General features: G+C 34.4%; 1 protein-coding gene and 1 non-coding gene across 2 annotated transcripts in view; one reads left to right on the plus strand and one right to left on the minus strand.

The window, feature by feature from the left end:
- The window catches only part of LOC106073416 (glucose dehydrogenase [FAD, quinone]-like), a 28011-nt gene that overhangs the window by 5548 nt on the left and 9922 nt on the right, over nt 1-12541 (plus strand). The window contains exons 2-8 of the mRNA XM_056033132.1: nt 153-361; nt 828-1020; nt 3551-3679; nt 4308-4429; nt 4522-4689; nt 9739-9889; nt 10964-11100. Coding sequence (XP_055889107.1) covers nt 153-361; nt 828-1020; nt 3551-3679; nt 4308-4429; nt 4522-4689; nt 9739-9889; nt 10964-11100 — 1109 coding nt within the window. The remainder of the gene's footprint in view (nt 1-152; nt 362-827; nt 1021-3550; nt 3680-4307; nt 4430-4521; nt 4690-9738; nt 9890-10963; nt 11101-12541) is intronic.
- Trnam-cau (transfer RNA methionine (anticodon CAU)) lies at nt 2439-2510 on the minus strand. The gene has a single exon. It is a non-coding gene; the product is annotated as a tRNA-Met (tRNA).

Genomic DNA, 12541 nt, shown 5'->3' on the forward strand with positions numbered 1-12541 from the left:
ATGGAGGCGTCAATAAGGGGATACTGCGGGGATGCGGGCCGTCCCGGGTGACACCGACCCTAGCGACGCCACTATTTGTTGATATCTTAATGTATTTGTGTCCCTTTAAAGAACAAATGTCAAGTTATATATAAATTTGTTTTCTAAACTAGTCGGTGGCGGTACAGCCGGATGTGTACTTGCTGGTCGACTGTCAGAAGATCCAGATGTAACAGTGCTGCTGCTAGAAGCTGGACCAGACGACACCGGAAATACTATGGTAACTACGCCACTCATGTCTACTCAGATACAGAAGTCACAACTTGACTGGGAGTACTATTCAGAACCGACTAACAATACGATGAAGCATTTCCCCGAGGGAGTAAGTTTTTTTGTTCCTTGGGTTCTTCCATGGGAGGAGATGATAGATAGATAGATAGATAGATAGATAGATAGATAGATAGATAGATAGATAGATAGATAGATAGATAGATAGATAGATAGATAGATAGATACATAGATGGATGGATGGATGGATGGATGCATGGGTGGATAGATAGAAAGACAGATAGATAGATAGATAGATAGATAGATAGATAGATAGATAGATAGATAGATAGATAGATAGATAGATAGATAGATAGATAGATAGATAGATAGACAGACAGACAAACAGATAGATTGATTGATTGATGCACACATCTAGTAACACACTCTAGCACTCTCTATTTCTCCCTCTCTCTCTCTCTCTCTCTCTCTCTCTCTCTTTCTCTCGCTCTCACACTCTGATTCACAAATATAAGAAATTGTCCCTATAGTTTTGATTTAAATGCTTTTTATTTTGTCAGCGGGCATTTTGGCCACGGGGCAAAGTTCTGGGCGGCTCTGGTAGCATCAACATAATGCAGTATGTCCGAGGTTCCAGACACGATTATGATAGGTGGGCCAAGTACTTGGGAACTGACCAGTGGGATTACAGCCATGTTTTACCATACTTTAAGAAATCTGAAGACATACAGATTCCAGAACTAAAAGACTCAGGTAAATGGCTACCTCAAAAATTTTATTGTTTTAACCATGTTGTATGTTTGTTAGAGTGTTAGAATTGCAGTGTTTCTCGAGTTTTTACAAGTGACACCCCAAACCACAGACATTACGCTTACTTTCCCCTTAGTCAGCAAGAGGCTGATCTGGAAGAGCGTTGTTAGCTCCCACAGCAGGTACGAGGCGTAGCCCCATGCTCCAAACGTTTCTTCTGCATTCTAAGCATCAGAAATCTTCTCGCTGTTCTGCTATGAACTATTTTTCCTAGTAAAACGAGACGGATAAAATAAAGTAAAATGGAAAGGTTGGGGGGGGGGCGGTATTTAATTGTGAGACTTTGAAGGCAGTAGAGAATTACTTTAGCATAGACCTAGATTGTCGTATGATAACATTAGTTTTCAGAAAGGCGTCTTGTAACCGGGCCTGTTTTGATTACGCAAAAGACATCAATCAAACGTTGGTTCGTCGCTCTGAAAAAAAAATGAAATTGAAAGCCGGTAAAATCACATTGACTAACACGTTTTGAATAATTGATAGCGTTGCAGACTTTCAGACCTCATAGACAAATATTTACTACATGCTACATTTAGTATTGCCCCGAAGCAGGACGTTTGGTGTAGCCGTTTTGGTGCGACCAATTTTTTTGCGCAACCTTTTTGTCGCGATGGTCAATTTTGCACAAAAGTTCTGGTGCGTTGGTCGTATTGGGGTAGCTTAGCCACGTTTTATTGTTTATTTTGTTCTATATTTAAAAAGAAAAATACATATGTGTGTGTTTGTGTTTTAAAGTTTGTTTCCTGTCAAAAGAAAAAGAAATGTGTCTATGAGATTTAGGATTGACGTTCGTTCTTGTTAGGGTTTGGAGTTTTCGTGTTTTTTTTTATGTAGTCATCAAACTGCATGAGTCTAGCCAATGAGATTACCCTCCTTTTTTTTCCAATTAAAAAAAAACAACAAAGTAATGCTTCACCTTTACCTATTCAACCTATGATTACCCAACACACACACACTTCTTTTAATAACAAAATTCTATTGCCAAAAATACAGTCACCAATGGACCTCATTCACCAATCGTAAACAAACAACATTTAGCCACGTGGTGCTCTATCTCTTCTATATAATTTACAATCTTATGTTTAATTCATGATGGTTGTCACGCGCAGTTTTTTTCGTTGTTTTATCAATAAGATCACGTGACTAAATGTTGTTTGTTTATGATTGGTGAATGAGGTCCATTTCTATGAGCGCAGCCAGTTGGGTTTTGGTATTTCGACCTTTTTTTCCATTAAAATACTAAAACAAAACTAGAATTTGAGGTTCAAAAATAACCCGAGATGTAACATTTCACACATTGATTTGTTTTTTTCTGCCAGTCTCTGAGCTCCATTAATAAAGTGCAGAAAAAAAAAGAAAGTTAGCAGAGCGTGGTTTCGATCCACGGACCTCTGGGTTATGGGCCCAGCACGCTTCCGCTGCGCCACTCTGCTTCTCGGTATTGATTAGTGTTTAGTAAAACTTAAACTTGCGTTTGCTCGTCTGGCACCTATAAAATTGGACCTGTTTGGTAATCTATTTGTTTCTCTATTAAGATGCTCTACAACACTGTTCAGTTATTTCTTTGCTCTAGAATTCCCCGTCTCCTTTGTCCTTGATACTACGAGCGTATTAGAGCTTCATATAGCCGACTCATCCCCACTTTTCTTTATCGGAGGTATAAGAAGATTCTTTACAATACAGCTATTATCTTATACAGTTGTTATTTCATCCAGAAATAATCATACGTTTGCCTTGCGTTTTTCTTCTGCCAGCGTTGTTCTCTTTTCCTCAGCAACCTGTGAGCCAGTTTTCACAGCGCAACGCCATGATGCTCTGTCATGTGCCTCTGTCTCCGCAGGTGCCTGGGTCTATGCTGAACGCCTTCAGAAAAGCTTTGAGGGTGTCCCTGAAGCGCTTTCTTTGACCACCTTGCGAGCGCTTTCCATCGCTTAGTTGGCCATACAAGTTATATTTTACTTGCTATATGACTGGTTTCTTGTCATATATATGTGTGGCATTGATGTGCATTAATATACCTGGAAATTCCTTAAAATCAACAATTCAAGTAACGGTGTCTCAGCCTCGCTGGCGGCATCCATTTGACTAATATTAATATTAAGATTGCAATTTTATTTTTCTGAAATGTTTTAACCTGATTGCGTATGTATATTTTCACTTCCCGCTTCTTTCAAGTTTTGACAAACTTGACTTAATCATGTGTACCCCCAAGAAAGCATATCTCTCCAAAAAATTTTGGTTTTCTACTGTTTTACCTGTCAAATTGAATAACTGTAAGATAACTCATAAGATTGTAACTAAATTTTCAGAGTTCCATTTAGAATGATTTAGCGTCAGTCAGCACCCAAAACGTTATAACTATAAAATAAATATAAATAATTCAAATGCTGACAATTAATTTCAATCTAAAATCAAAAGTAATCCATGAATGTGTTATTAGATATAAGATAAGATAAGATAATGTCATCCACAGAGTATCACGGACGTGAAGGCACGTTGACAATCACCCAGCCCACCAGTCAACCCATTACAAGTAAACTGATCCAAGCTGGCCAATCAATTGGTTACCCAAATGTGGATTTCAACGGGAAGTCATTGGAAGGTAATGAAGATGTATGGTGCTTCAATTGAGTCTGAAAAACTTGTTACAACGGTTTATAGTAAATCACTCTGTCTGGTACATCTTCCCCGCCCCTTCCCCCCACCTCACTACGCCTCTGCGCCCACCCATTCTTAGATCAAGTTGAAACTTTACACAATTATTTGGTGTACTAGCAAAACAAGCATCAATAGAATAAAAAATAATTAATTAATTTTTGGTAATTCATTATTTTGTTTGGTATCGAATAAGGGGAATTAAATGCTACTTATTGTGAGATGTGGCTGTATATGCGGAGTTATTTCCTTTGGGCAAGTTTTGTCTTCCACTTCCCATTTTCAGATCAAGTTGAAATATGCATAATTATTCTTAGTGAGTGACAATATATGAATCTATAAAAAAAAATTAACTGCTTAGTTTATCAGACATAACCGTTGTCCGCGGTGGTCGATTTAGGTGCTCTTTTCCACGCATATGTACTAGATTTAAGTTCAAGTTCCTTCTTTGTACTAGATTTAAGTTCCTTCTTTGTACTAGATTTAAGTTCCTTCTTTGTGCTAGATTTACGTTTATTCTCTGTTCTAGATTTATGTTGTGCTCTTTTGTGCTAAAGCAGAATGTGTTCTTGCAGGTATTTCTGTGGTACAAGTTAACATCAAAGACGGTCGACGTTGGTCAACAAGTAATGCATTCATTCATAATGCAGGAGACAGAAATAATCTGCACGTGGCCGTCAGCTCGCATGTGTCGAAGGTATTCCCTTTGAATATTTAAATAGCACCTCTTTGAAAACAAAACTGATCAGGTGTCAGCAATATTTGTAAGACATGTAAATTCGTCAACAGGTGATCATAGAAAACAAACAGGCGAAAGGTGTCGCTGTGATCAGAAATGGTCGAAAAGAAATTATCCTGGCCAATAAGGAAGTCATTCTATCAGCTGGGGCCATTGGGTCTCCACAGCTGCTTATGTTATCTGGTATAGGACCCAAGAAACATCTGGACAGTTTAAGGGTAGGTTACTGCAAGCCATTAGTTTTAGTTCTTTCATAAATTTAGTAGACTGCTTACTAAACGTTGTTAAAATGTTTATGTTAGATTCTGTTATTCGTATAGATATGTCCTTAATCCCATAGACTCTTTTATTCATGTAGATATGTCCTTAATCCCATAGACTCTTTTATTCATGTAGATATGTCCTTAATCCCATAGACTCTTTTATTCATGTAGATTTATAGAGTTACGCGCTCTTGGCAAGATGGCTGCTCCCTGTTTACTGTAATCAGAGATGAGTTAAATTTTTCGTTTTGTTGTATTAAATCAAACCAAATTCATTAAAAAAGCTATTTAACTAATAAACTAATATCTTTAAATTATATATTTAACTTAATTCAGCATTTTTTCTACTAATTAATTCAAATTAACAATTCTTAGCTTAGGACTATTTTGTCTCACTAATCCTCACTAATCCTTATAATTTATTAGAACTAGAATCTAGTCTATATATAAAAATTTATTATTATTATATCCTTAGATTTTAGATCTAGTCTGTCTAGTGTTAGACTTAGACTTTAATTAAGGCTTTAGATCTACTAATCATCTACTAATACTACTAATAATAACTAATAGTAATATTCTATGTAGTTAGTTATACACGTAAATATATTGATCTAGAATTAGATCTAGAATCTAGATCTAGTCTAGGTCCACATTTTGAATTTAATAAACCATTTGATTTGATTTAATTGTCATTGTAAACTAGCTTTCACTTTAGATTTAGACTTAACTTAGGCATTGTAAACCTTAAACTAGATTTAGACTAGACTCCTTTAAAAACTAAAATCAAGAACAGTCATCATGAAATTGCTCTGGCTATTTATCCTAATAATCACCAAATGCACACTAGCTGAACACAGAACTAGATCTACCTTTGTCAACACTAAACTTAAAAAGGAAACAACAGTCATAATCAATCATCACACTTTAGAACAATGCAACTTCAAAAATAACCTAACATACACATCTATAACATTAAAGAAGATTACCCATCACAAATGGAAGTTCTCAATCAGACACAGCAGAAATAAATACCTATCACTGTTAATATTAATGGCAGGAGATGTAGAGTCAAATCCAGGGCCTAGATCTAAAGATAGATGCAACATCTGCAAAAAAATATGCACCCTGAAACAGAAAGCCATTCAATGTGACACGTGCGATGAATGGTACCATGCATCATGTCTCCATATGAATACACCTGTGTATTATGCCTTAGGCAACAAAGACGCATCATGGCACTGTGTACCGTGTGGGTTACCTCAGTTTACATCAGGACTGTTTGATTCCTTTGATGCGGACACTTCTAACCCATACAACATCCTAAACACCATCCCGAACCAAACTCACCAACCACTAGCCAGATCCACTCCTGTTAAACCTAAATCTACTAAAATTAATACAACAGCCTCACTAAACAAACCTACTAAAGAAGTAATACCAAAATACCTTAAAACCTTAGTTATAAATTTTCAAAGCATTAGGAACAAAACAGCAGACTTAGAAATTTTATTAGAATGTGAGAAACCAGACATAATTGCAGGAACAGAAACTTGGCTGCATCCTGAAATTTATAATGCAGAAATTTTCAATAGTAATTATGAAATTTTTAGAAAAGATAGGGCTGATAATCATGGAGGAGTTCTTTTAGCAATAAAAAACACTCTTATAGCAGAAGAAATTACCTTACCTAACTCAAAAAATGTAGAATCAACATTTTGTAAAATTAATACCACCTCAACATCCCTAATAATAGGCAGCATTTACAGACCACCAAATTCTAGTTTAGAATACATGCAGGAACTATGTAATCAGATTACTACACTTAAAGAGACAAATAAAAATGCAGTTTTTTGGATTATGGGTGATTTCAACCTACCTGATATAAATTGGAAAACACTAACCATAGATAAACACCAAAACCTTAAGGACATAAATGAGCTTTTCATAGAAACTTTACACAACCTAAGTTTAGATCAAATCATTAAAAAGCCAACTAGATTAAACAACACATTAGATCTCTTCTTAACCAACAGACCTGGATTAGTAGTTGATTATGAAATTATCCCTGGTCTATCAGACCATGAGATCATAAAAATACACAGTCAGATAAAAGCAGTAGCCAATACAAAACTCAAAAGAAAAATCTTACTCTGGAATAAATGTAACCTAACACAACTACACCAAGCTGCACTAAACTTTCAACAAACATTCTTATTAGAAAAAGACATTAACCAACCAGTCGATGACCTCTGGAATTTCATTAAAATCCATCTTAAAAGCATAATAGAAAATCATATACCAACTAAATACACATCAAACAAAATAAATAAATGCTGGTTTAATAATAGACTAAAGAAGCTTTGTAAACAGAAGGAAAACCTCTATAGAAAATTTAAAGAAACTAATGCAGAAAGAGTTTACAAAAAGTATATAAAAATTAAACACTTAACCCAAAAAGTAAGCAGACAGCTGCAGAGTGAATACATAAACAATGTAATATCTAAAGATAACAACAAAAACCTATGGTCATACATTAAGTCTAAGAAAATGGAAACAACAGGCGTAGCGCCATTAAAAGATGAACATAACATAATACATAATGATAATGAAACTAAAGCAAACATTCTAAACAAATACTTTGCATCAGCATTCTCAGCCCCAGGAGACAAAGACATATTACTGAATTTGAACCAAGTAGACAACATAGAAGATATAGTAGTACAAGAAAATGGAATTCAGAAACTATTAGCCAACACCAAACCAAATAAAGCTTCTGGACCTGATGGTATTCCAGCTAGATTACTCAAAGAACTAAGTAATGAGCTAGCCCCAGTGTTCAAAATACTCTTTCAGGCTTCACTTAACCAGGGCAGAGTACCAAAGGACTGGAAAGAAGCTAATGTCACCCCCCTATTTAAAAAAGGAGAAAAATCTGACCCAGGGAACTACAGACCAGTATCACTTACCAGCATCACATGTAAAATCCTAGAACACATAATATGTAGCAACATCATAAACCACTTAGACAAACATAATGTCCTCACACCATACCAACATGGCTTTAGGAAATATAGATCATGTGAAACACAACTAATAGGACTAATTGATGATTTTTCAAAAGGTTTAGATAATAGTGAACAAATAGATGCTATCTTACTAGATTTTTCTAAGGCTTTTGACAAAGTTCACCACCATAGTTTGCTTAAAAAATTAAAATATTTCGGCATTAATGGTCCACTGCATCAGTGGATTAAAGACTTTCTGATAGGGAGAGAACAAACTGTAATAATAAATGGCTCTAAATCAACACCGATAACAGTAAACTCAGGTGTACCTCAAGGTACAGTCTTGGGTCCACTACTATTTTTAATTTACATAAATGATTTACCAAATTGCATTAGTTCAGGAACAAAAGTCAGATTATTTGCAGACGATTGCATAATATATAGAACAATAAAAACAACACAAGACACAGATATTTTACAAAGAGAATTAGATGAATTACAGAAATGGGAATCAAATTGGAGCATGTCTTTCCACCCAGAAAAATGTCAGTTGTTAAGAGTAACAAAAAAACTAAAACCAATTAATTCCACTTATCTTATTCATGGCAAACCAGTATCACAGACTAAAAACGCAAAATACCTAGGTGTTATAATAAATGAAAAACTATCATGGAATCCACATATTGATGAAACTACAAAAAATCAAACAAAGCATTAGGATTTATTAAAAGAAATTTCTATAAATCAAATAAGAACATAAAACTAAAATGTTACTTAACCTTGGTTAGGCCAATAATAGAATATGCATCCTCCGTTTGGGACCCCTCAACTCAAGAAAACATTAAGAAACTGGAACAGACACAAAATAGAGCAGTGAGATTCATAACAAACGAATATTCACATTTGACTAGAGTAACACCTTTAGTAAAATCACTAAATTTAGAAAGCCTTCAGGACAGAAGGCTCAAAAGTAAAGTAGCAATCATACATAAAACACTGAACCATAATCTTCAAATACAAAAACAAAATTTAATAAAATACTCTGAAAGACACAAAGATAAAGGCACATTCCTCGTCCCATATGCTAGGACAAATTTGTACAAATACTCCTTCTTCCCTAGTGCTATTAGAGCATGGAATGGGTTGCCTGAGCTAGCCAGGAAAACCAGTGACTTGGCAGAATTTAAGTCATTGGTTAATATGCATGACTAAATGCATGACGCGTAGGACGTAATCATCTTCTTTTTTGAAGTAACGTCTGTATTATATAAGATAAGAAAGATTTGTCCTTAATCCCATAGACTCTTTAATTCATGTAGATATGTCCTTAATCCCATAGACTCTTTTATTCATGTAGATATGTCCTTAATCCCATAGACTCTTTTATTCATGTAAATATGTACTTAATCCCGTAGATTCCCTTATTCATGTAAATATCCTTTTAATCCCTTAAACTATCTTATTAATGTAGAATTCTTCAAATCCCCTAGATCACCACTTATTAATGTAGAACTCTTCAAATCCCCTAGATCACCACTTATTCATGTAGAATTCTTCAAATCCCCTAGATCACCACTTATTAATGTAGAACTCTTCAAATCCCCTAGATCACCACTTATTAATGTAGAATTCTTCAAATCCCCTAGATCACCACTTATTAATGTAGAATTCTTCAAATCCCCTAGATCACCACTTATTCATGTAGAATTCTTCAAATCCCCTAGATCACCACTTATTCATGTAGAATTCTTCAAATCCCCTAGATCACCACTTATTCATGTAGAATTCTTCAAATCCCCTAGATCACCACTTATTCATGTAGAATTCTTCAAATCCCCTAGATCACCACTTATTCATGTAGAATTCTTCAAATCCCCTAGATCACCACTTATTCATGTAGAATTCTTTTTAATCCCCTAGATCACCACTTATTCAAGTAGAATTCTTTTAATCCCCTAGATCACCACTTATTCAAGTAGAATTGTTCTCATATCCTTAGATTCCAGTGTTTGCGGATCTTCCAGTTGGTGAGAACCTCCAGGACCATGTGATGATAGACATAGGTGTCAGTACCAAAGAAGTTTTGACCGTCTCACTGCCAAATGTTGCCACTCTTTGGTCATACCTACAATATGTACTGTTTGGTACAGGTAATTATTATTTTGTCAACTCATTTGCATATGTTCTTATGATATTTTATAGTTAGAATATCTTGCTTTTAGATATTTTTTATAGGTGACTTGTAGTGTGTTTAAAAGAGTGGGTTCTTTAGAATATAGACATGTGATATATGGGACACACTTCAATGTGAGATTGAACATTTAAGATTTGAGATCATGAGTCTGATCATTTGAGTCTGGACTTACTAAAAGAAGACAAAAAGAACATTAGATCAGCAAATAAAGGATACCAGAGGTCTCCTAACCACAGTGTTACACAACAAAAACATAAATAATACTTTCAAAAAATAAAACATAGCTTATATGAAGTGTAATTGTATCAATTAGTTCGGATCAGCCATTTTATTAAATTTTTGACAGATATAGAATGACAACAATAAAATATTTCTACCAACTGTTTTTATTGAACGCAATTTTATGCTTTTAGCTTTCTCACAGCCCTACGTATGATCCTAACACTGGACCAGTTGGGAACAAAAGGAGGAGGGGGAGAGATACTAATGTGAATGTTACAGTAATAGCTTTTTAATTGCATGTTATATAGTAAAATAAAAAAAAAGGTTGTTCGACTCGATGCCTCTAGCTAGTTATCTAGTGTTAGCTTCAAACTTTAAAACGGCGACCCAATTTTCTACACAAAGTATAGAGGGTCTAGTTCAACGTATACCACCACATCTTTCAAGTACAATTTCTTTCCCTTCTTCGATTTGTACCAAAAAAATTAATTACCAAAAGTTAATTAACTACGAGAAATAATTGTGCAAGATTTCAACTTGATCAGAGACTGGGTTAAGGAGCGATAACGTATACAAACGTTTTACCTGACAGACAAACAGACAGAGTTGATATAAGCTTTGTAATATAAAATGATAATATAATTTAAAAAAAAAATAGTTTGTACTAAAATTTTCATTGAAATTAGTCTTATTGTGGATTGAACATTTTTTCGGACATCTTTCATACATTTTTGTTAGAAGGTGTATAAATGAGACATAAAATCTAAAGAGCGGATAGTTTGACTTTCATACCTTGCTATGCACACAGGTCCAATGACTTCCCCTATGTTCCTTGAGACCACAGCTTTTAAGAGTACAACCAAAGAGTCCAGGGAACAATCTTGGCCAGATGTTGAGCTTCATTTTACAAGTTTACTTTTTCCAAGTCTGGGCGTCATTGATAAAGTAAGTAGTTGAATGTCAATGATGATGTAAGTAGTTGAATGTCATTGATAAAGTAAGTAGTTGAATGTCAATGATAAAGTAAGTAGTTGAATGTCAATGATGATGTAAGTAGTTGAATGTCATTGATAAAGTAAGTAGTTGAATGTCAATGATGATGTAAGTAGTTGAATGTCATTGATGATGTAAGTAGTTGAATGTCAATGATGATGTAAGTAGTTGAATGTCATTGATAAAGTAAGTAGTTGAATGTCAATGATGATGTAAGTAGTTGAATGTCATTGATAAAAAAAGTAGTTGAATGTCAATGATGATGTAAGTAGTTGAATGTCAATGATGATGTAAGTAGTTGAATGTCATTGATAAAGTAAGTAGTTGAATGTCATTGATAAAGTAAGTAGTTGAATGTCAATGATGATGTAAGTAGTTGAATGTCATTGATAAAGTAAGTAGTTGAATGTCATTGATGAAGTAAGTAGTTGAATGTCAATGATGAAGTAAGTAGTTGGATGTCAATGATGATGTAAGTAGTTGAATGTCAATGATGATGTAAGTAGTTGGATGTCATTTTTAATGTAAGTAGTTAAATGCCATTTATAATATAAGTAATTCGATGTAAATGATCATGAAAGTAGTAGGACATCATTGATGATGTAAATAGTTGGACATCAGTAATGATGTAAGTGGTTGGATATCAGTGATGATGTAAATAGTTGGACATCAGTGATGATGTAAGTAGTTGGATATCAGTGATGAAGTAAATAGTTAGACATCAGTGATGATGTAAGTAGTTGGATGTCAATGATGATGTAAGTAGATAGATGTCAATGATGATTTAAGTATTTGGACATCAATGATGATGTAAGTAGTTGGACATCAGTGATAATGTAAGTAGTTGGACATCAATGATGATGTAAGTAGTTGGACATCAGTGATGATGAAAGAAGAAGGATTTCAATAATGATGTAAGTAAATAGACGTCAGAGATAATGTAAGCATTTTGATGTGTGTGTGGTGATGTAAGTAGTTGGATGTCAATAATGATGTAAGTAGCTCAACATCAGTGATGATGTAGGTAGTTGGATGTCAATGATGATATTAGTGATGATGTAAGTAGTTGGACATCAATGATGATGTAAGTAGTTGGATGACAATGATGGTGTAAAATGTTTGATGTCAATAATGATGTAACTAAATGGATGGAAGTAGTTGTATGTCAATGGTGATTTAAGTAATTGGATGTTAAGGATGTTGTAAGTAGTTGGATGTCAATGATGATGTAAGTAATTGAATGTCAATGATGATGTTAGTAATTGGATGTCAATGATGATGTTAGTAATTGGATATCAATGATGATGTTAGTAATTTAATGTCAATGATGATGTAAGTAGTTGGATGTTAATGATGATGTTCATAATTGGATGTCATTGATGATGTTCATAAT

The sequence above is a fragment of the Biomphalaria glabrata genome, chromosome 6, assembly GCF_947242115.1.
Source record: "Biomphalaria glabrata chromosome 6, xgBioGlab47.1, whole genome shotgun sequence".
NCBI lineage: Eukaryota > Metazoa > Mollusca > Gastropoda > Planorbidae > Biomphalaria > Biomphalaria glabrata.